The 23,608-nt window shown below is 42.0% G+C and overlaps 1 protein-coding gene across 1 annotated transcript in view; it reads left to right on the top strand.

Annotated features, from left to right (window-relative positions):
• Positions 1 to 20,028, top strand: part of TBC1D22A (TBC1 domain family member 22A) — a 531,490-nt gene extending 511,462 nt beyond the window's left edge. Inside the window, exon 13 of the mRNA XM_074942417.1 lies at positions 19,748 to 20,028. Within this exon, the coding sequence (XP_074798518.1) occupies positions 19,748 to 19,753 (6 nt within the window). The 3' untranslated portion in view covers positions 19,754 to 20,028. The remainder of the gene's footprint in view (positions 1 to 19,747) is intronic.
• The last annotated feature ends 3,580 nt before the right edge of the window (positions 20,029 to 23,608 follow it).

Raw genomic sequence — 23,608 nt, 5'->3', positions numbered from 1 at the left:
TATTGCAATGATCTTAAAGTTTCTGCAACTGCCAAATTGAGAGCAAGCCCAGAGGATGATGTGATGCTCATGTGTGTCCATCAGCCACAGAAACAGTGGCCTTGGAAGTCTAATTTTAATCCTCGGACTGTATCTTTAATCAGCAGTTGAATAGCATGGGGGAATTACTACATTGAAGAGAGGTAAGATGGTTTGTTACATTCCTGGACTACTCATGCTGGTGGTATTTCAAAGTGCTGCTGAGCAGACACCTGCTTAGTTAGCTGTTAATATAACCTTCTTACTTTCTTTAACATTAAAGGTCAGCACTTCAAGAGGCAAGGCTGTGGAGACTGGAGTTTTGAAAGAGTGTCCTACCATGTACATTACCCTGCAATGTTGTACAAGGTCATTTGTTTGAGGTACTGTGGTAAATATACTGGATAGCTCCTTTGTGGTTGGGATAGCAACCAGAGCACAGTTGCTTTATATAAGGAGGGCAGATATAACACTCAGTCCCGCAAAAAGCTGGGCACTCTAGCCCTGATCCATCAAAGAACTTAAGCATATGTTCAACTTTAAGCATGTGAATAAATTCCCTTGACTTCAAAGGGACTATGGAGAGGCTTAAAATTTAACAATTTCTTAAGTGCTTTGATGGATCAGGACTTATGTACTTAGCATCTTGCAAAATTGATTCCTAAAAATCTACCACTAACAGTACAAAAGAAAAGTTAAGGGTAGGGATTCTAATGAATCTTGAATCTGGAGAAGAAAGACCGGAAAAAAAAAAAAGAAAAGAAAAAAAGAGGAACTGTCAAATTGGGTAAAAAGATCCTCCCTCTTAAAAAGGAAGAAAAATGTAAACTTGGTTCTAAAATTAGTGTGAAGCCAATGGAGATCTTGCAGGGTGTATGTGTATATTTGTGGAAAGACAATATGGGGATATTTATGAATTTAAAAGAGACGTGAGACAAATCTGAAGTTTTAAAAGCAAACTCACACTAAACCTAAAAATGTGAAGGAGAGTAGCATCTATGCTATGTGTAACATGGAAACCAGATTGGAAATTATCAGGAAGAGCACTAAAAGAGAGGAATAGAGAGGAGAGAAACCTCTTCAGGGATTTCACTGACGAAAGGGAGATTGAAAATGTGAAAATAATTAACCAGAGATACTGAGACTGAGGGAAGATTTTTCTAGAAAAGGCATCACAGTGGTGATGTTTAAATCGAAAGGGCGTATGTACACTTTAGGAAAGGTATTTTTTTTAACAATGCCTTTGTAGAGGGAGTGAGAAGGGGGGAAATACAATGAGAGTTGGAAGTAGATCAAGAAAGAAAGGTGCTTTTGTTCAAACAGAACAATGTCAGTCAGATCATGAACAGAATTGGAGAAAGAAAAGGAGAGAAGGTGGCAAGGGGAGTAGAGAGGGAGAAGTGAGTTAAAGGGGTTGAGTGCTGTGAGCTGAATCTAGTGTGGAATATGCTACAAAATGAAACATCTTTAAAAAATATAATGAAGAAAAGTTTCAAATTCTTCTTATTTACCAATCAAGAAAGGAGCAAAGAGTGTGACATTAGGTGACAGAAGATGGCATAATCAGAGGAAAGAAGGTAGCATCTGTGTAAGCAGAGTCAGGATGAGCTCTACCCTGACATCTGGTGATGAGTTGTGGTGGGTTGTGGAAAAGAACTTCAGGGGCTGATGTCATTTGCATAGGCACACCCACCCCGCCTAGATGGTCACTTTGGCTGTTGTGGGATCCCCAGTTTCTCTGTTACTGGGGCAGGAAGAATAAAGTGGTGTTATCCTGATTATGTGAATCAAGGACAGTGGAACTGTACTTGGCTTTTTGTTATGATGGAGGGACTCGCCATCAACTAAGTAGCACTCACTAGGCAAGGGACATGGGTTCCAAAACTCAGTGAATGGAGAGAGGCTGGGGAGAAGCATTTGTTATCTTGTGGTATGGGCTCCTTCTGAGGGCCTTGAATACCAACTGCACCTCCTCCTCTCTCCACTGTGTAATAGCAGAGCTAATTTTGATTCCACTAGGAGTCTGGTAACAGATTGCAGAGCTGAATTCACTTTGGGCCAGTGGTGCACCAGAACTAGGGCTCCCCTACTATGAGCTGAAATCACTGAGTGCTGTGTTAAGTAGTAGGGGGCCTGAAAATATATTGGTGAGCGGCTCGCAGGATGGCTACCAGAGAGGAGCAGCTGGCGGAGTGGCTCGCAGGATGACTGCAGGAGAGGAGTGGCTGGCGGTGAAGGCAGCAGCAGAAATCCACGGAGAGGCAGGGCAGTTGGCTGGTGGCACATGTAAGGTGCCCCCCCCCCCATTTCCACACAGGCTGGAGGAGTTAAAACTCTGCAGATGAACTTTTGAATTCTGGACTCAGCAAGGACAGAGACGGAGACTTTTGGGTTGCTGGACTTTGGGGTTGTTGGACTTTTGGGACTTTGGGTGACTTTTGCGTTGCTGGACTCAAGAACCACAGGGAAAGGACATGGCCCAATTTGCTTGGGGTGGGTTTTTGCTCATAGTTTCTGTTATGAATCCTGTTGGTGTTTTCCCAACAAAATGCCACATTGTTTCTCTGTTATTAAAAGGCTTTTGCTACACTCAGACTCTGTGCTTGCGAGAGGGGAAGTATTGCCTCTTAGAGGCGCCCGGGGGTGTAGTATATATATTTGTCCCAGGTCACAGGGTGGGGGCTCGAGCCGGTTTTGCATTGTGTTATTGGAACGGAACTCCTAGATGCTGAACCCGGCCCTTGTTGCTGCCAACTCTGACAAGCAGAAGGGTTAAACCTGTAATAGTATCTGCAGTGTAGAAGTGGGATTGCACAGACTGAAATGATTTCCTCACAAAAGGTCAGAGGGGGGATTTTTGGAGATCTCAGTGGACAATCTGTCAGCTGTTGCTTTTCAACTTTTCAGTGTATATTAAGATAAAAAGATGTGACATCATTCTATCAAGGTGACCTAGAGATAGGGAAAGTTGGACAGGTTTTGAGGCAGACATTTAAACTGTGTTTTGGGAAAGGATTAATTAGCAAATGCAGTCTTTAGCAATGCAGTTTGATGTATCAAAAGTCTTGAAGTTAACATTGCAAGGTACTGATGATGGTAATGGGTTTACTGTCTGTTTTATACTGCCATCCACCATGGTTGTATCTGAGCACCTTCCATGTAAAACTGATACCAATATCGAGGCCCCTGGTGCACTTCATGGGGAGTCCAGCATTCCTTCCTTTTCCGAGTAAAAACTCTGCTTGGGGTCCTTTTTCAAAAGCTATGTTAAGCTCAATTTCATGCAGACATTTTATTCAGATTCAGTTTGCACTGTTCCAAAGCCCCAAACATACCCTGGGGTACTTCTGGGTTCCTGGCTTCCCTTCAGACTGTCAGGTACGTTATTAAGGACTGAGGGCTTCCTGGGCTTCCAGACTCCCTGGGAGCCTGCCAAGGGTGTCTACCACGGAGCTGAGGACTTTGGAAGCCCTGGAAGCTGCAGGTTGAGGGTATGGCTACACTGTAGTGTGACAAGGGCTCTGAAACATGTTTAAGCTCAACCCCCACCTCTGTCCACACACACAGTCCTCTGACATATCCCTGCACCCCCTCAGAACATGGGCTTACTGGCTCGTCCGGGTGCATAGGTATGAGTTCATGTTCTGTGACCAAGCCCACCCACTTTGCAGTGAGGATGCAGCTAAAGCTCATGTTGCCAGTTTGGGACACTGACCAGACTTTTGTTATCCTGAGAAGTTCCATCGGCGCTATTCAGTGGTGGGCAGACATAGCACTGGCATGAATCATGTCAATTTCAGTCAGCAGCTGGGAGAGTTTCCAGGGTCCCCAGCTCTTTTGCAGCCTGCCAAGTGGGCAACTGGCTATGCAGAGGCACATATTTCATTTTGGGGACATCCCATTGTGTCTAGGGTGACCAGACAGCAAATGTGAAAAATCGGGACGGGGATGGGGGGGGGGGGGTAATAGGAGCCTATATAAGAAAAAGATCCAAAAATCAGGACTGTCCCTATAAAATAGGGACATTTGGTCACCCTAATTGTGTCACAAAATATTGAGGGATTTCAGTTCCATGAAAATGTTTGCTTTTTGGCTTTTCATCTTGATTTGTGATGGGAAATACACACACACACACACACACATATTGCAAATGTGTTAGGGGAGAAAAGGAGTGAGCAGAGTTGGGCAAAATTTTTTGGACAAATAGTTTATTCACCAAAAAATTCAGTTCCAATTGACTTGAAACTATTCCTGAATTTGACATGAATTTGCTGAATAATTTTTTCTCTGGAGTGGAAGTGGGGGCTAGTTTCACCAAGCTAGAGATGAGTTGCGGTGCCCACCTTATAACTTTTAGTCCAGTGGTTAAGGTGTTTGTGTGGGAGACCTAGGTTTGAATCGCTGCTGTGGAGCAGTGATTCGAACCCAGGGGTCTCCCCTCTCAGGCTATTCTGGGGTGGAGATTCTCTCACTCTCTCCTCATGAAGTTGTTCCACTTTGTATAAAATACTGGAATAGTCATTGGGTCAGTGACAGCAAGTGTGAGAATGACTCTCTAGCCTCATGGTTAGGTCACTGATGTGGGATAGGGGAGACCTGGTTCAAATTGCTTCAGCAGAGTTGGGATTTGAACCTGGGGCTCCCACAGGGAGTACCTGAACCACTGGGCTAAAAATTATAAGGTAGGCACCACCACTCATCACCGGTATTTCTTCCTTTTCAGGCCAAAGGTGTGAGGGATATTCTTTAAAAAGTGGAGTTAAATCCTAGTGAGGCAAATAGAAAGGAACATAAACCCTGGCAAGGGAAGTGTAAAAATATGATAAGGAAGGCTAACAAAGAATTTGAAGAACAGTTAGCCAAGGACTCAAAAAGTAATAGCACATTTTTTTTAAGCACATCAGAAGCAGGAAGCCTGCTAAACAGTCAGTGGGGCCACTGGACGATCAAGATGCTAAAAGAGCACTCAAGGGTGATAAGGCCATTGCGGAGAAACTAAATTAATTCTTTGCATTGCTCTTCATGGCTGAGGATGTGAGGGAGAGTCCCAAACCTGAGCCATTCTTTTTAGGTGACAGATCTGAGGCACTGTCCCAGATTGAGGTGCCATTAGAGGAGGTTTTGGAACAAACTGATAAATTAAACAGGAATAAGTCACCAGGACCAGATGGTATTCACCCAAGAGTTCTGAAGGAACTCAAATGTGAAATTACAGAACTACTAACTGTGGTTTGCATGCATCCGATGAAGTGAGCTGTAGCTCACGAAAGCTCATGCTCAAATAAACTGGTTAGTCTCTAAGGTGCCACAAGTACTCCTTTTCTTTTTTCTTTTAACTGTGGTTTGTAATCTATCATTTAAACCAGCTTCTATACCAAATGTCTGGAGGATAGCTAATGTGACACCAATTTTTAAAAGGGCTCCAGAGGTGAGCACAGCAATTACAGGTCAGTAAGCCTGACTTCAGGACCAGGCAATCTGGTTGAAACTATAATAAAAAATAGAATTGTCAGACACATAGATTAACATAATTTTTGGGGAAGAGTCAACATGTTTTTTGTAAAAGGAAATCATATGTCACCAATCTACTAGAATTCTTTGAGGGGGTCAACAAGCATGTGGACAAGGGGAATCTAGTGCATATAGTGTACTTAGATTTTCAGAAAGCTTTTGACAAGGTTCCTCACCAAAGGCTCTTAAGCAAAGTAAGCTGTCATGGGATAAGAGAGAAGGTCCTCTCATGGATCAGTAACTGTTTAAAAGATTGGAAACAAAGAGTAGGAATAAATGGTCAGTTTTCAGAATGGAGAGAGGTAAATAGTGGTGTCCCCTCACGGGTCTGAACTGAGACCAGACCTATTCAACATATTCATAAATGATCTGGAAAAAGGGGTAAACAGTGAGGTGGCAAAATTTGCAGATGACATAAAACTACTCAAGATAGTTAAGTCCCAAGCAGACTGCGAAGAGCTACAAAGGGATCTCACAAAACTGGGTGACTGGGCAACAAAATGGCACATGAAATTAAGTGTTGATAAATGCAAAGTAATGTACATTGGAAAACATAATCCTAAATATACATATAAAATGATGGGGTTACCACTCAAGAAAGAGATCTTGAATTCATTGTGGGAATGGGTGAATCACTTGATGATTGTGTGTTCTGTTCATTCCCTCCAGGGCACCTGGTGTTGGCAACTGTCAGAAGACTGGATACTGGGCTAGATGGACCTTTGATCTGACCCAGTATGGCTGTTCTTATGTTCTTATATATAGCATCACAGATCCTACCACCAAATAACAGCCATCCATTTTTACAGGGACTGCTATTGGTCATGTCTAAGTTGTCTTAGAAGCTCCAGGATTGGCCAATGGCTGAATAAGCACATCCCATAAAAGATATCCCCAGGCAGAAGAGAGTATCGTCCTGTTCCACTCCACCCTCCTTCCCTTCAGTTAATTGGCTATGTGAGGTGTTAGTCTCTTAGTTATACTGATTGCATGGCCTTATATACTGCCCATCAAGTTATTGTGGCTTTCACTGTTGGGATCATTCACTTGTGTGAATACAGGTGGACTTTGACAGTTGATAATTGTTATTTATTATTATTTCTATTAAAGTTGCACCTGAAGGCCCCAGTCATAGATCAAAGCCCCATTATGCTAGGCACCACACAAACACAGAACAAATACTTGATCCCTGATCCAAAGTGCTTACTGTCTTAATGGTTATTACACAGGAATCTTTAGGTAGTTGGTCTTGGCTGCAGAGGTTAGTCTGCTTTCAGTTGAGACAGGATTAGTGCAGGGGAGGCGGCGGGCAGGGGGGTCAGTCTCCTGATCTTGTGGACCTGAAACCTTCAGATAATATTCATTTCTGTGAATTAGTGATCAACCTTTTCTCTCAGTTAAGGGGCTGGTTTCGCAAGAAATCTCAAACTATTATTGTAACCTGCACAGGGCTGCAAAAATATTCAAACAAATATTTGTAGATTTTTTTAATGAATTCACCAAGCCGTAATAGTTAGCGAAAATATCTGACCACTTGAGGTATCACGTATGTCAACTTTAAAAACTCTGCAGTCCTTGTAATTAACATATGGGGAATGATTGTTATTCATATTTACTATTTGTATTATAGTAGCATCTGAAGGACCCAGCTAAGATCAGGATCCATTGAATAGGCCCAAACATATAGTAAGAGACTGTCTTTGCCTGTATGTCAGACAAAGGAAGTGTATATTATCCACTTTTTACAAATGGGAACCGAAGTACACAGGGGGAAAGTGACTTTACATAACTGACTGGTTCTAGGGGCACTAGTCCTGGGAGTTAACTTTCCTGGGGGTAAGACTGCTGTGCTGCTCGGCTTTTTTTTCCCCTCTGAACTCTGATTGGCTGGTTGTTTTTGATCTATTACTGGGCTAGCTCTTTTTGTGTGTGTGTGAGAGCTTGGTTTCTGGGGTTTGTATGAAAACATTTTTCGCCCTGGACGGCAAAATGCCCTGGCTCTCCTGGTCACACAAGAACTGTGGCAAGGCCAGGTGTTGAACCCATATCTCTCCCATGTCCCAGGTCAGCCCCTTAACCGCACACTATCCTCCTTCTCTCTGCCTGTTCTCTCCCTTTCAGTTTAGCTCCAAGCCAGTTCTCTTCTGCCTCTTTGCCTCATACTACCATCACTCATTTTTACCTGCTAGTCTATATCTGAACCGTTTAATTTTTATTAAACTATTTTTTCCCTTGGTTCAAAGACCTAGTGTTGTTCAGTTCATCTTAATTTTTTTTCACTCCATAGCAAATTGCTTCTTGCTAAAGAAGATATTTTTTGCTTGACTGAAACCTGGCATGCTGCTTCTGATCATTTTTTCCCATTCTGAATCTACTCATCCAAATAATTCTTTTCTAGAAGAGTATCACCCGCTGGCCTTGGTGGAACGGTGATGTTAATTTTATCCCAGTTCTGGGCCATATCCCCAGCTGGTGTAAATCTTCATAGCTCCTTTAAAGTCCATTGGAGCTACGATGATTTACACCAGTTGAGGAGCCCCCAACCCCTCTGTATTCACAGTTTCCTTCCATTAGCTTCAGTCATTTCTGTGCACACCTTATACTCTTGTCCTAGATTCCCACATAGTCACATTGCCCATCTACTTCTTTTCCTTGCTGAATTTACTGACTGCAGTATTTTTCTGAGCCTGCAGTTTTCTATTTGTTGTTTTACTCTTGTTATAGACATTAATATCCATTCTCAAGCCCCTTTTTTATTTTTCCCTTTCAAACTCCAGAAGTTTCATCCAATCTTGCAAGCCTCTTTCATAAGTGTGGTCATATTCTTGACCTTGTCACATGTTGTTTTATTTATAAGAGCACAGGAGTTGCCAAATCATAAAACAATCAATGATTCATCTGGCCTGGTAGCCTCTCAGAGAGGGCAGGAGGCTCATAGTACACCGATACAGCAGCTCAATATTATGTCATGGGAAGTAAATCCTCTTTGACCCCAGCACTGATCAGTTTATAATCTGAGAATTCATAGCCTTTATTATTTTTATCTTAACTAGTCTTCTTACCTGCATTTTCTCCTGGTTATGGACGTGTATTTGATCCTTGTTGAATCTTAATAAGAGTTTTGCCTTTGTAACATTGTGTGGCAATGAATTCCATAAATTAAATGTATGTTGTGTAAAGGATGATATTTTCAACACCAATGAAAAGTTTACTCCTAATATAAATCCATAATTTACCTACAAATAAACAACAACTAAAACGTGTTTATGTTGTGTTTTGCTTTAAGCAGGACCTTCCAATGAGATGCTGTTTTCCTTAGCTTTGGTGTTGCCTTTGTCCATTAGTCTCAATTTCTTTAGTTTTGCTCAGATGTTAACTGTTTGCCACCCTTGCCTTTTTGTTTTTGCCAGCAGCATTGATTGATTCCATACTTCAGCCTCATCCAAATGCATCCAGCTGGAGTTGGGGTCCATAATTAGCCTGACAAAACTGCACTGCTTTGTCTCGTGTCAGTTCGGTCTCTTAGAAGCCTTTCACCAATTGCATCCCATAAAAGTCTGCTTACGAAACAGGGGAATCTCTGAAATTTCCCAAATGACAAGAGCAGTTGCTTAGGATATATATGCCGTGTTTCTTTAAATCTATAGCAGGAAGCTATGCAGGAGGGAATATGGGGAAGGTTCTAAAGCAAAAGCTCTACAGGGAGTCAGTGAGAGAGGCCATAGCTTTAGGGAGGATACTGTTCTCCTTAAGAAGACCCCTTATTCAGCGTTGGAGGTATAACCCTTCTGCCAGGTGGCAGTGGCCAGGGCTGGGTTCATACTATGTCCAGGGGCCTGTTCCAAACCAGATAAAACATATAGTTCCAGCTAAAACTTTATTTTCTCCCAGGTATTAGGAACTTAATATATAAATGCCCTCATCACCTTTAGAGGTGGCTCTTCTCCATTCACAAGCCCTTGGGAATATGATACCACAAGTACTTTTTATTTGGGCAAAACACAGGTACCACCTATGTTCCAACAAATAAAAATTAGTAAAACCTAGTGTGTGGGGGCATGGCCAACTCCACAGTCCCCAATAGCAGCTGTCTGGCTTGCTGACACCCAGAACTCTTACCATACAACATCCCCTCACCTGAAACCTTCACTCACAAATCTAAATAGACTCAGTGATACTTGAATGGGCATCGGGGTTGGCTCTTCTTCTCCTGTCCTTTCCAGTGCAGCAAAGCATGCATCACCTGGTCTAGCTTCATGAATTGGCTCCATTAGCTCAGCTCTTGCCTGGCCTGGCCTCTGAGAAGTTAGCTCTATCTGCTCAGCTGCTGTCTGGTCCCACAAAGTCAGTTCCATCAGCATTGGTCTGAACGGGTTTTGCAAAGTCAGCAAAGTCATCACCATCCGTCTGTCACTGCCAATTTCACTCCCCCTCCCTGGTGCCAGGTGAGCTTTACGTACAGCACAGGATCTGTGTAGGAAACTCAGAGCAAGGCAAGATTCTAGGACAGAGCCCCAGCTTTCTTGGACAAAGCCTCTCAGCTTAGCTTGTTGAATTTGGGTTCCTGGACCCATTCAGAATCCCCTTCCTGTTAGCTCAAGTTAACAAACTTTCTACAGGGTATATGCTACCCAATGCATGTGCCCTTTCATTAACAGTTACACAAATAGACGACTATAGTTCATGAAATCAGAAAATGAACTGCAGATAATACAGCACTACACACAATATGGAAGTATGGGTAGATAAAAATGCTTATTTATGTAAACTAAGCCTGCCAGTAGCTAGACTTTCCCCTTTCTCCTATAACAGAAAGCAGAGTTCCATCCCTCTCAGCTTTCCAGCTCTGGGGCTTATAGAAGAAAGAGACTCTTCACCTTTGTCACATGAATCAGCTTTTAAGCTTTAGGAAAGTGCATCAAATTCTTCAATGGTCTCCTTTCCCTCTTGCATGCTCAGTCTGAACAAGTGACACTCAAAGCTTTCCTTCTCTGTAGTACTACAGAATGCTTTACATTGTTCCTTTACAGCATTAGTGTATGGCTGTCTCCTCTTTCCCGTAAGGAATTTGATACCCTGATACACTCAGGTCCTAGCAACAGTACGTAGCAGAACTACTTTTCCCTCTATTTACATGGACTTTGATAGCCTTCATGTACAGAAGAAGGTGGTGCTTAAACATTATCCATGCTGCTTCCATGTTTCCTACCAACCACAGCTCTATCAGAGCTTTCAGGAACTGAGTTTTACTGACTGGAAGCCAAGGTGTTGCAAACTTCAGACACCAGGTGTTGTTTTAAAACAAAACCTTGTTGATTAGAGAAGCACCCAGGGAGACCAGCTGCATACAACCGAACCGAGGAGATCTAGCTGGCTTATTCCAGCCTGAATGAAACAGCTTCTCGTGGTCACACACACACTCTAGAGTGCTTCTTGTGTGTTGAACTGAACGCCACTCATGATTCAGCATGATGGATAATTGCTCTCTAAATGTAGGTAGCATATATAGACATTCATTTTGGTCACCTAGTACAACTAGTGGGGAAACCTTTCCCTGTTTGATATATCCGCTCCACCAACCTGAAACACGTGATGCTAAATTCATATTGTTATATCTTTGAGATAGAGATTGTGTAAAAAGAAAAGTATGCTCTTTAAAGAAACACTAACCTGTTATGTGTCTGAATGGTAGCTCATATCTGTGCTTTCAATGCTTCCTAGGCTGAAGAAACAGTTTACTCTTGAATGCTCAGCAATTGTTTCAACCCTGGCAGATTAGATAAAGACAAGAGAATGGAAGGATATTAAATCCACAGAGAGCTGTGGTGAAGATTCTATGTAAATGAAAAACCCTTTATTGATAATCAATACATAGTGGATTCTGAACTCCCACATAATCAGCAACCCTTATACTCACCCCATCCATGGAATGCTAATGGAGGAGAGAATTCCTCCAAAACAGAAGTTAGACACTAAGCCTGCTATTAAAATAATTACAAATCTTTAATGCAGGGAAACAAAAAGTTGTTTGCAGTCTTTAATTTGCAGCTAAGATGCACACTATTTTCCTGTTTCCATAGTAACAGAAAATGTATGTATTTTCTTGAAGTGAGAAGGTTACTGCTTCTCAGTAAAGCAGTGAGAACCAATGAATGAAAGGATATAGGTTAAGTTATAATATTCAACATCTCATTTAATTGTAATAAAAGGATTTTTCATGTAAAAGAGCCCCTGTGTCAGACTGGCAATATGCTGCAAGATCCTGGACAAATCTTATGGAATTAAGATGAATGTTATTGAATTAAGTTAAACCCAATTGAATCAGGTTGAATACCTTTGGGGTCCATTATATTAAAATGCAATTGTGTATGTGGTGTTGTGGAATTGTATGTAACTCTTCTAGGAAGAGGGGGATGCTAATGTAATTCCTCCAGTTATCAGCCCCTGTGAAGCTACCCCAGGAGAGGTTCACATAGACTACTTCAAATTGGATTATCCAGGATCAACAGACAGAGAAGGGATTTTTGGATAAAGAGCCTGGTTTTAAACAGGCTTAGGTTTTCTTCCTGATCCAGCAAGTGAACAGGATTTCTGGTCCATAGACAGCCCCAATCTCTAGAGAAGGTTGGGCCTTATCAAGCCCCATAAGACTCTGTTCTTGTTCTGAGCTAAAGCTGTGATGAACTTGAAACCACAAAGAAACCCCTGGGATGGGGTGTTGAAGGACTGCTTTTGCCAGAGCCCATGCTAGGTTTGGGGTGATCTCTGGTAAGCATGAAGCATGTGTGTAGGTTCTTTTATTGTTTTTAATATCTTCTGTCTCTGGAGCTTTTACTTTCAGAATAAAATAGGCTTGCATAAAAAGAGTTGTGTGGTAACCATATCTGTGGACAGTCACACTGCTAGATGTCTCGGAAGAAAAAGCAAGAGGGCCAGCTTGGGCAGCCTGTCTCTGTTGGCAACAACACAGTATAGGCAGGGAACTGTTCAGCCTGGAGAAACCCAAGTAGGTGTTGGCCAGAGAAGCTTGAGAGTGGGTCCCCTTGCTGGACCACTGAGGGGAAATACCATGCAGTTGCCCTGAACTCTGACAGCCCCTTTCATGTCGAAAGGTTTTACAACTGTATAAATATAGCAACCACTGAAATTCAGACCCCTCTAGGCAAGAGGAAGGCCCTTATGTACTCTGTTGGATCAGGCCAGAGCACTCAGCCCCTTGCAGGATTGAGCATTGTCTGTCTGACTTTCTGCTATGTGAGTCATGTGGGTTGCTTATAACAGTAGTAGGGAAAAGATTTTAGTCTAGCACTTCAGGAGTTAATCAGAACTCTCTCTCTAGCTGCCAGCCACTGTCAGCTGACCAGCAAAGGAGTAGGCACCAATCAGAGCCACCCATTCAGGAGAGCAGAAGGGTCTTCCTGCTACCCTGGGTTTTCAGAACCCAAAACAGTGGTAACTTAACTGTTTCACTCCAGGCGGTGTAGGAATAAATCAGTGGGACCACAGCTATTCCATATGATGAAAGATTGATACAAGTAAGCATGCTCTTATCTAAAACTACTATTTATTAGATTTGAGCACATATAGACATAAGCAATAGGTTTAGAACATCCCAAATAATTACCTAAAATCTGAGATGGTCTTGAGTAGTTAACAGGAAAACAATGGTTGGTCGCTTCCCCACTGCAGAGTAGGGTGTCAGGAAAACGTCTCTCAGGATAGCTTCAGAGAACTTCTCCAAAGTATACTCTATTATCTAGTCTTTTTATAACTAGCTTTTACAATACACACAGATCATAGTGACCCCCTACTGGGTCATCACTTCTCCTAACTTCAATGAACTGCTTATCAGTAAAAGATTCCTAACAATGTTAGCCATAATAATCTTCTATATCAAAGCTGCCCAAACTCAAGGTCTCCATCCACTTATTTTCTTTCAGTCTCATAATTTGTTGATTCTTTTCTCCCCTCCTCCCATTCTAATTAGCAGAAACCGCAACCCTGCAGCTAGCATTTGACCTTGCCTCTAAAAGCCCTGCTTATCCAAATTAACTGTTAACTATGTGGTGTTCTATTTTATTAATTAATGAAGGCTGATGCACACAATATGGCTGCAATTAGCTTGATCAAATTCTGAGGTAACACACCCCTCAGTTCCGGGGTAATGTTCCCAGCTTCAGGCCCACCCTCCGATGACATTTTCATAGCTGAACAGTTGTTGAAATTCTCTGTTTATCCTCAGCCCAGCTGTCTCTCACTGACCAGCCATCTTTCTGCTTCCCCACCTTATTGACCTTCTCATTAATGCACTGCCTTGTTACTCGGTTGGTTGGTTATCTGTACAAATTGTTTTAGAGCTTTCTTTTTCCAGTTGACTTATTGCACTATTAATTCTTGCTAATTAATTTCTCTGTCATCCCCACCATTCACTTGGCATTAGTGTTCAGTCATACTTACCACACTGCTTGTCTGTTTCATTCTTTGCTCCTCCCATGCATGTCCCCTCTCACAGCTGTCACCTCCATCTCCCAGTTTCTTCTACCACTCTTTCCTGTTCCCACCTCTTCCTTTCTATTCCTTCTGATACTATTCCCTTCCACTGCTGTTAACTCCACAAAGCCCTATGCCCACTTCTTCCTCTGGTTCTCCCTTGGTTCTGACAGTATCTCCCGCAAACACTTGCCCATGCCTGGGCTCTCTATCCATTTCTCAGTCATCACCACTTCCTTGATCCCTTTCAGGCCTTGTCATTGCAGTGAAAAGAGGTGTGTTTTTAATGGAGTTGGCTAATCTAGTGAAGACAAAGCAGTTTGTAGTTCTCACACAAGTTAGTGTGTCAAGGTACAGGCTAAGCTCCCCCATTGGCTTTAACTCAACCAGCAATCTTGAGTGAAAACAACAAACTACCTCATCTTCGCTAGGATTTTACCTTGAATCTGCTTACTGACCCCTGCGCTCCAGAGAGACTGCTCTTCTATGCACAAAATCCTGCGCTAGGGTGATGATGGTGAGGCACCCCAGAACAGTGGTTGAAGTTGACGCTGCATTGAGATGTGTGGTACAGTTTACATATTTCAGAACTATTATTTCAGGCTGCCTGCAGACTCAGACAGACAACACTACATCAGTTACACCTGTGTCTTACTTTCAAATGTATTTTTTTTAAACACAAGGGCTAGAAACATATTTTAAAATGAAAACTGATGAAACGTTAATGTTATCACCCAGCACGTGGGGCCCTAGACCATAATCCAGCCTTGGTTCTGGCCCTTACAGAGCTTCATAATTCCCTACTAGTCAGGACAGTGCCATGGATGGCTGCTGTGCACTGGTCAGTTACCAAGTTGTGGTCATGAGACATGTAGCAGAGTCTGAGTAGAGCTGAGTTTGGATACCAGGAAATTGGGGTCAGGTACCAGGGTACAGCCAGGAGGCAAGTGGCAGACTCAGGGATGAACTGAGGGCAGGAGCTGGAGTCTAAGGGTCACAGTAAGGTGAGGTGTGGAATGGAAGCGAGCAGGAGGTCTGACAACATCTGCCTGTAATGGTTACCTGGTTTATATACTGGCATGGACTGGTCAGTGGGCTATGGGAGGGCCACCACGCAGGGTGGTACTTCCTGCAGTGCTTAGCTTCACAGTTCAGGCAAAAACCCAACCTGAGCTCCCTGTGATGATGCAGAGGTGTCAAGCAACCGAGAACCTCCATGTCCCAGGTTTTAGCCCATCAAGTGTTCACACTACTTAACTCCTCTTGTAATTTCCCATGTTACTCCCCCTTATACTCTGGCAACAGTGCCACCTTCCATCACCTGTTCGAACACTTCTGCAAGTACCCTTGTGCTTTGTACCATGGAGATCCTCCATATTAGCCCATAAATCCGCTATCCCTTTTTTCCCCCCCACAACCCCTTCCCCAGGCCCTACACCATTATATCTGTAGGATACAATAGCTGCTAAGACAAGGTCCAATAGGGATTTCAGGTGTTTATCTTATTTATTTGCCTTACGTAACTGCTTATGCTTGTTACGGTTTTCCTGCCCTCCCTGTCCCATCCCCTTTGACTGTTCCACTGTCTTGTTGCATCTTGTCTTAGTACAATTGCAACTTTCATTCTGGAACCATCTTTTACTCTTTATTTTGTACAGGGTCAAACATGAGATCCTGATGGGAATATTAAGGTACAGTCATAATAGAGATACATAATAATAATAATATAGAAGTGTTTATTTTACAGTTGACTTTATCCATTTGAGTGGGATGGAAATTTTCCACGTTCATTAGCCTACTATTAAGCCTTTCATTTTAATTTTCTTAGTATAAAACATCAAGAGACCTTAGCATTTCTCATATATATCCTTGGATGCTTGGACTAGGTTGTTCTGATTTAACAATGGATTTTTATTAAATTGAAATAGCATATACATTGGGTGCCTTTCTTATTTATCTAACACACAACTTGTCTTCATCATCATAATTTACTTGCTGCTGGAGGATGAGACCAATGCAGTGACATTTGCATTGTGAAGTGAACATGGGACCATAAATCATATGTGACAAAAGACATTCTGGCAAAGTTTTGGATGCTATTGACCATTGTTTCCAGGTAGATTAAATTTACTGCCCTGATATTTGAGTGACAGATACTGCAGCCTATGAAGTGAGGTGTTGACCTTGTCAGTTATGGGGGCTACATTTTGGAGGTGCTGAACTGTCGCTGCATAATGTCTCTAAGTTATTAGACAAAAATGTGCTTTTCATTGGCATCTGATAAACGTGTTCTGTTGTTCCAACCTGTTGTATGAGTCCAGAACATATATGTTTTATACAACCTCCAAAAGCAGACTCACACTCTTCATATGATATCTCTCCCATCCCAAGATTGTTTACTCTTGGTAAAGATCATGTTCATGTTCTATACCTATATATGGTGTGAATGGGGTCCCATGGGGGCCATGCTGAGATTGCTCAATTAGGGCAAACTGAAAAGAATGGGGCAGACAATCCCCACAACTGGTGGTTATTCTAATAGTTACATTCACCAAGCTAGCAACAAAACAGCTTCTACAATACCTTACTGGTTACCCAGAAGCCAGAAATACAGTTCCCTTAAAGCAACCCAGCCTTGAGCTCCCACCCAGACAGCCAAGTCAAATATGATGAGGATTACTGAAAATCTTGTTCATCATATAAAATACCAATCCCAAAAGATCAGACACATTACCCACCAGGTTAATGAATATTTCAGATCTTACCCAAGTACATACTTACAGCCAATTCTTGTTAACTAAAATAAAATGTATTAAAAAAGAAAAGAGAGAGCTTATTGGTTAAAAGATCATTATACATACACGTATGATTAGATTTCTTAGGTCAGTTTCATAGTAGAGATGATTAGTTTTAGAATTACAAAAAGTCTTTTCAGAATTAGTCCATAGGTTACAGTCCAATGTCCAATATCAGGGTGATCCAGAATGGAACTGGAGACCTCAGTTTTGCGACAATTTCCCCTGATGAAGCTTAAGCAGATCTGAGATGAAAGGCTCAGGGCCCAAGAGTTATTTTTATAGGTCTCTGGTAGGCTATCCATAGCCTCTTGACAGCATGCAGTCCTTGGGTGAACAAAAGGCAATTATCCTCCTAGTTTTGAAGTAGACCTACTATTTCTAAGCATCACTGGTAATTAGCTACATAGATTAACATAAGGCAATTGCCTATCTCCTGCTATTTACAGGTAGTTTACTACATACTTCAAAGGCAAATGAAGACAGTGATATCACTACATTCACAGTTCATTTAAATGTTAACAGCTCTTTTTGATCTCTGAATTAACAGGATACAGCAATAGACAGGAACTGTTCAGTTACATTGTCAACCTCTAACAATATATGTATAAACATATGTCTCTAAATGTTTAATCTGGGTTAATGGGCCTGCAGATTGCCTAACCCTTTCTGGCCTGGTGTCGCATACGTCTTTTAGGATTCCCTTCAAACTCCATTGCCACAGAACAAGAAGTGGTGCTTAATGATGACCTGCTTTAGTAGCTTTCAAACAGGAATCTAAATATAGTTTTCGCAAGTCAGTGTGTGGAAGTTCAGAATGACTCCCTTGTTCCATCAGCTGAGAGCACGCATTATCACCAACTCCACAGAATACAGAATCGGAAGATTTTCAGGATCGACTGGAGGATCTGCACGAGGAGACTGTATTGAGTCAGTTCTTCAGCCCTATACCAGGAGTCTTATTAGCGTCTATGCATAGGCTGATGGAGGCTGTTCCTTTTGGGATAAATACTGCAGGACAAAGTGTACAGTTAAGACTTAGAATATGCAGCTCCTGCAGATGGTCTAAAGACAGACAATCTGTCTGCCCATATGGTAAACTTGCACCCAAGGATACAGGCAGTCAAATCCCTCTTAGGTGCCAGGTCAGGAATGCGCATTGTAAATTGTTTTCTACACTTCATCCATTTCAAATATTGGGATAAAAATTGATGATGTACAGAGTGGCGTACATTTGAGAGGTAATATTTTTTATTGAATCACCTTCGGTTGGTGAGAGAGACAAGCTTTCAAGTTTACACTGAGCTCTACAGGTCACCTCTTTCTAGGACTTATCCTGTCTGCTGATGTGTTTTTTATTTCACACTAGTTTATACTGCTCCCTACATAGTTAAAGCAGCCAGAGGCTATTTTACTTCACATGTTTTCACCTGAAGAAGAGCTCTCTGTAGGATCAAAAGCTTGTCTCTCTTACCAACAGAAGTTGGTCCAATAAAAGATATTACCTCACCCACCTTGTTTCTCTGATATACTGGGACCAACATGGCTACAACAACATTGCATACAAGAGTGGTGTACATGTCACGTGGAAAATGGCTTAAGTAGGGCTGTTTGCTTCCAGTGAGTGTGTGAAATGAATATGACTTGCATGCAAAGAGGCAATATGGGGGAGGGGAGGATGAAGCAGGAAAATCCACTAATGGGTGTGTGTGTGTTGGGGATGATTTGCTGCCTTTTAAAAAAAAATTGCCTCTCTTTTTATTTGCTTTGGCTGCTATGCTGTCCTTTTCATTTCCTTGGTCTATAAGGGCCAGGGTGCAAAGTGCTCAGCAGCCACAACTGGCACTGGATTTTCAAAAGAGCTGAGCACCACATATGGACCCAACGGCCTAAATCTGGCCATTTAATTTGATGCCTAAAGATGAACTGAGATCTTCTGAAAATCTGGCTTCAACTGTAGGTGAAAATTCTTGCGTAAGCTACTTGTTTGACACACTTACAAATGGCAAACCAGTATCCTTTGCCACTTATGTACATTTTCTGACTCATTTACACCCACATGTTACTTACCTGTTGTGCATGTCATTGCTTGATTTATCTCTGAGACTTCCTAGGGGAATTGTCCTTGCTTATGCCAGGTTGGAATGTGGCCCAATGTGTCTGAATTTCTCACACATGAAGAAATGGCAGAGCTAAAAAAAAAACCCCATACATACTACCAATGGATAGGATCGTGTGTGGGGATCACAGGCTAGGAAAGGCATGTTTATTGGCAGTACCCTTCATGGATAAAGTGGCAGCCACAAGTCTGAAGGGATATGTGATGTGCACGTGGAGGAGAGAACCTTATTAACATGGTGATGTAGGTATAATTTTTCAAGGAGTTTGTCACATTAGAGTCATTCACAGAGATTTTCAGGAGTTCAAGGGAGTGAGACATCCAACTCGTATTGAATTTTACTGGGAATCGGGTGCCTAACTCCCTTGGGCTCCTTTGTAAATATCTGCCAATTATTCTAATGACACTCCTCTCCCCCACCTCCAAGTTCTCTAGGGAGGAAAAGCAATCTCCTTTTTTTCTCCCACTTTCCTTCCTTCTTGGGTGGAACATTTGTCATTTTTATTAATAGTTCAGCAGTGTGGGCATATTTAATATTTATGGCATCCACTTGTGTGCTGTGTTTTGTTTATGCCACGTGTATGAAGATGTGCATATATACAGTATGTGTGTTCCGTTCTGTATGCTTGTGTGACTCCAGTGAGAGTTGTTGCCAGCATGATTTGTGATCATTTGCCTGGAGATCATCTCAATGCCGTCAGTATACATTACTGGAGGCTTGGGGGGGGGGGGGGTTATAATTACTTTTGCCTACTGTATCTTTCTCTACCTAGGATTACAACCCAAATTGACTCCCTTCCCACTTCATTTACAGGTGTAAAAACCCTAAATCAGCAGAAGTGCTCTGGTTCTGCTGCACAGTGTGAGTGGGTGGGCCATAGAAGAGCCATGCCATGGGACATCACATCGTTTGCACACTGCTTTTCTCAGAAGCTCTCTCCTTGGCAACATGTGGGCAAGACCAAAGTGCCATGTACAAAAGAAGTGCAAGAAGAGCATCATTGGACTGTACTAGCAAGCTGTGGAGCACCTGCACGGGTGCTTTGCTGCTCGTAGGAGAATAGATTCTACTCCCCTATGTGTTAAGCTTATTTTCTCAGGCTTTTTACAGGAGATCAGGATTTGACCCTGCCCACAGTTCTTTCTGAAATATCCCCTTCACATTCTTGCTTTCCAAACAATTCCACTCTTCCAAGACTCATTGGGCATATATTTAAAATAATTTCAATATGTGGTAAACTAATATCTTAAGAGCAGGCTGGGAAATAGTCTATTACAGAGGATTTTAGTTGATTTGCCAAATTAATGTTTTAGCTCACCATGCGGCAGCAGATATAATTAAGTGTCAGAGACAGAGGGCTAAATACATGAATAAAATATCTTTTATTGTATCATTATACTTTTATAATAAGATTGAGTTGTCAACTTAAAATGTAATAATGTAACTAACAAGATAATTTATTTCTGAATAAATGAAGATGTGCAGGAGGAGGCGGCGGGGCCTTGCAAGATTCCAGCTTCACTCTGTTGGTGAGAGCCTGCCTCATGGAACTGTAACTATGCATTTAACAGTGGAACTCCCCATTGAAATAAGGAAGGGAATTGGTGGAGATGAGGAAAGAAGTAAGAACAGGCACGAGGTGGGAAACAAATGGAGGAGGTGAGAATAAAAGAAAAAAAAGACTTTGGGGAAGGAGAAGGAAGAGAAGTAGGGAAAAAATTGGGATGACCTAGGAGGGGAAAATAATAGCGGGAATGGGTGAGGAGGGAAAAGAGACGGGGTTGAGTGAGTGGGAAGGGAAAGAAGAGCAGGGATGTGTTAGGCTGAGAGGAAAGGCACGGGTAAGGCAGCTGTGTGCACTTGGCAAAGTCAACATTCCTTAAAGACTGCCTGGCCTCCCTTTATCAGCCCCTTAGAACATAAGAACGGCCATACTGGGTCCGACCAAAAGTCCATCTAGCCCAGCATCCTGTCTTCTGACAGTGGCCAATGCCAGATGCTTCAGAGAGGATGAACAGAACAGGTAATCATCAAGTGATCCATCCCCTGTCACCCATTCCCAGCTTCTGGCAAACAGAGGCTAGAGACACCATCCCCTTAATTAGTAAGTAATGCAGAAGCTTTTGCTAGAGTGAATGAAAACCCCAACGTGTTTTCTTTCAACTTCCCTGAGCAATGCAAGAAAGTATTCTGGGTCATGAATTCCCCAGGCTTCCTGCTGTCTCAATATTCTTCCATTTCAGTTTGGGCCAGATTCTGCTGTTCTTTCTCCACAAATACCTCACTCCAGTTAATCAGTGGAACTACTTGTGGAATGAAGGTACTACTCAGTGTCAGTAAGGCTACATCCTTCAAGCTAGGTTTGCAATTTCCAGCTCAGGTAGACATACATGGGCTAACACAAGCTAGCACACTACAAATAGTAATGGAGCCATGGCAGCATGGGCAGCGATGAATCGGCAGCTAAAGTACGTAGCCAGGGGGTCCAGGCAGGTTTGTTTGCGGGGCATCTAGCCTGTGTTACCACTTTCCACTATCCATGATGCCATGGGTGCACTACTATTTTTAGTGTGCCAGCTCATGTCTACGTGAGTTGGGAATCACACTCTTAGCTCCAAGGGTAGACATAGCCTGAGGGGAGATTGGGACAGGGTGCACTGGCTTGGCAAGAGTCAGCATCACCTGTCACAATGTGCATGCCAATTGATAGAATAAACGAATGTACCAAAGAGAAATCCATAATATGATACACATAACTTTGGATATAAAAGTGACACTAAAGCTGAATAGGTTAAATATCAGGTAGAATGTCCCAGTGGTGACACCTTTTAGACTATAGAATAGCTTTCTGTGGTAAGAGGTGTCAAACTATCAATAGGAGCATTTTATAAATTAAAAGAAATAAAATAGAGAAATAGGCCCATGGTTTGAGACATTTAAACCTAGACTCCACAAGCACTGGAGACTGTACCCTAGGGAGCAATGTTGCACTTGGCAGGAGATAAAAACAATGACCTGCAAGGTCTTTCCCACCTCTGTCTCTTAAACACAAAAAAGAAACCGAGCACAAAGCATGCACGTGTCTTAATGTTGCTAGTGGGAGAGCATGTTTATTGCTGTGCTGATAATCCAGGACAACAGAAATATGCAGGGGATTTCTTCCAAAATTAAACAAATCAGATTGGGACTAAAATTTGTAAATCAAGACTGGATGGTTTTTTTTCTGAAAGATTAAACTTGAACTCATCCAGATACTGTGGCCATGATGCAGTTATTAATGGGAGAAATTCTATGGTCTGTGTTATACAAAAGGTGATATTAGATGATCAGAATGGTCCCTTCCGGCTTTAAAATCTGTGACTGAACAACTGTGCAGAATGTTTCAGTTTCTCTGTTTTGTTGTCTATTTTGGCTGGCCCTCCTCACATATTTTATTAGCACATTTTATTCCAAGAGAAGGTTATTCAGAAATATGTATAAGCTTATTAAATTGCTCTGCCTTTGGTCTAGCTGCAGTAAATTTCATAAAATTCACAAATTCTACAAAAAGCCCAGGAGATTTATAAACTAAGACACTATGTGCAAAAACTGTGTCCATTAGCTCAATAATCAAAAGAATTTTTTACAGAATATTTAAATATCTCTATATTCAAATTGCACAGCTTTATTCCTGGGGGATGCCCATTCAAATGTATGACAAATCAAGATGTAACAAGCATCCAGTTGTGCTGTACAAATTCATGAGCTTGTAGTTTTTGCTATGACTGGGCCCAATCCTGAAAGATCCTGAGAACCACCAACTCCCTTTCAATGAGAAATGCCCTCAACCTACTTTTAATGGGAGCTGAGGGGTATTAAGCACAGAGATGGTCAGCAATGATGCCAGCAAAGAACTTAAACATGTGCCTAACTTGAATCCCTCCAGTAGTCCCATTGATTTCAATGGGACACCTTACATGCTTCAAATCTGGCATATCCTTAAGTACATTGCTGAGCTGGGACCTTTGTTTTCCTAAGAAATCACAGCACCTACGTTTAGGAAGTCATACTCTGAGGATTAACTTTGCTATCTTTTATGACTATAATGAGCAATAAAATCCTGGGGCCAGAACCTCAGGTGGTGTAGATTGACATAGCTTCATCCACTTCAGTGGAGCTATTTTGATTTATACCAGCTTGGGATGTGGTCCCACATGACCTTCACATGGTTCCATCACGAATGGCTACAACAGTAAAGATATCCACTAGGGAGGCTATGTTAAAATATAGTCCATTTTAGTATGGCAAGCCGTAAAACCATTCTTGTGCACTACTCAAATTAACATACTCTGCATCTTTACGCTTCTGCATTAATAATAAAAAACCCTCCATGCCTGAGTTTTTCTTTTTTATTTAATCTGAGGCTTCTTATGAATGATTTTATTCAACACTAAATAGGAATAGCTGTGTCCTGAGACTGTGCACAGAGAAAGTGATTCCACGACCTGTTAATTTAATAAAAGTCTCATTTTCTGGTTTTCTCATCATAAGCTCTTCGCCCTTTGAATAGCAAAGTTGCTCATTGATCACCATGGCAAAAAATTACGTTTTCAGTGAAACTGATCAGTCAGGACATGTATGCAGTGTTGTTGTAATGGTGTCGGTGTCCGGATATGGGAGAGACAAGGTGGGTGA

The sequence above is a fragment of the Natator depressus genome, chromosome 1 (assembly GCF_965152275.1).
Source record: "Natator depressus isolate rNatDep1 chromosome 1, rNatDep2.hap1, whole genome shotgun sequence".
Taxonomy (NCBI): Eukaryota; Metazoa; Chordata; order Testudines; family Cheloniidae; genus Natator; species Natator depressus.
Note: the sequence above shows the minus strand (reverse complement) of the source record. Positions and strands in the feature narration are given on the sequence as shown.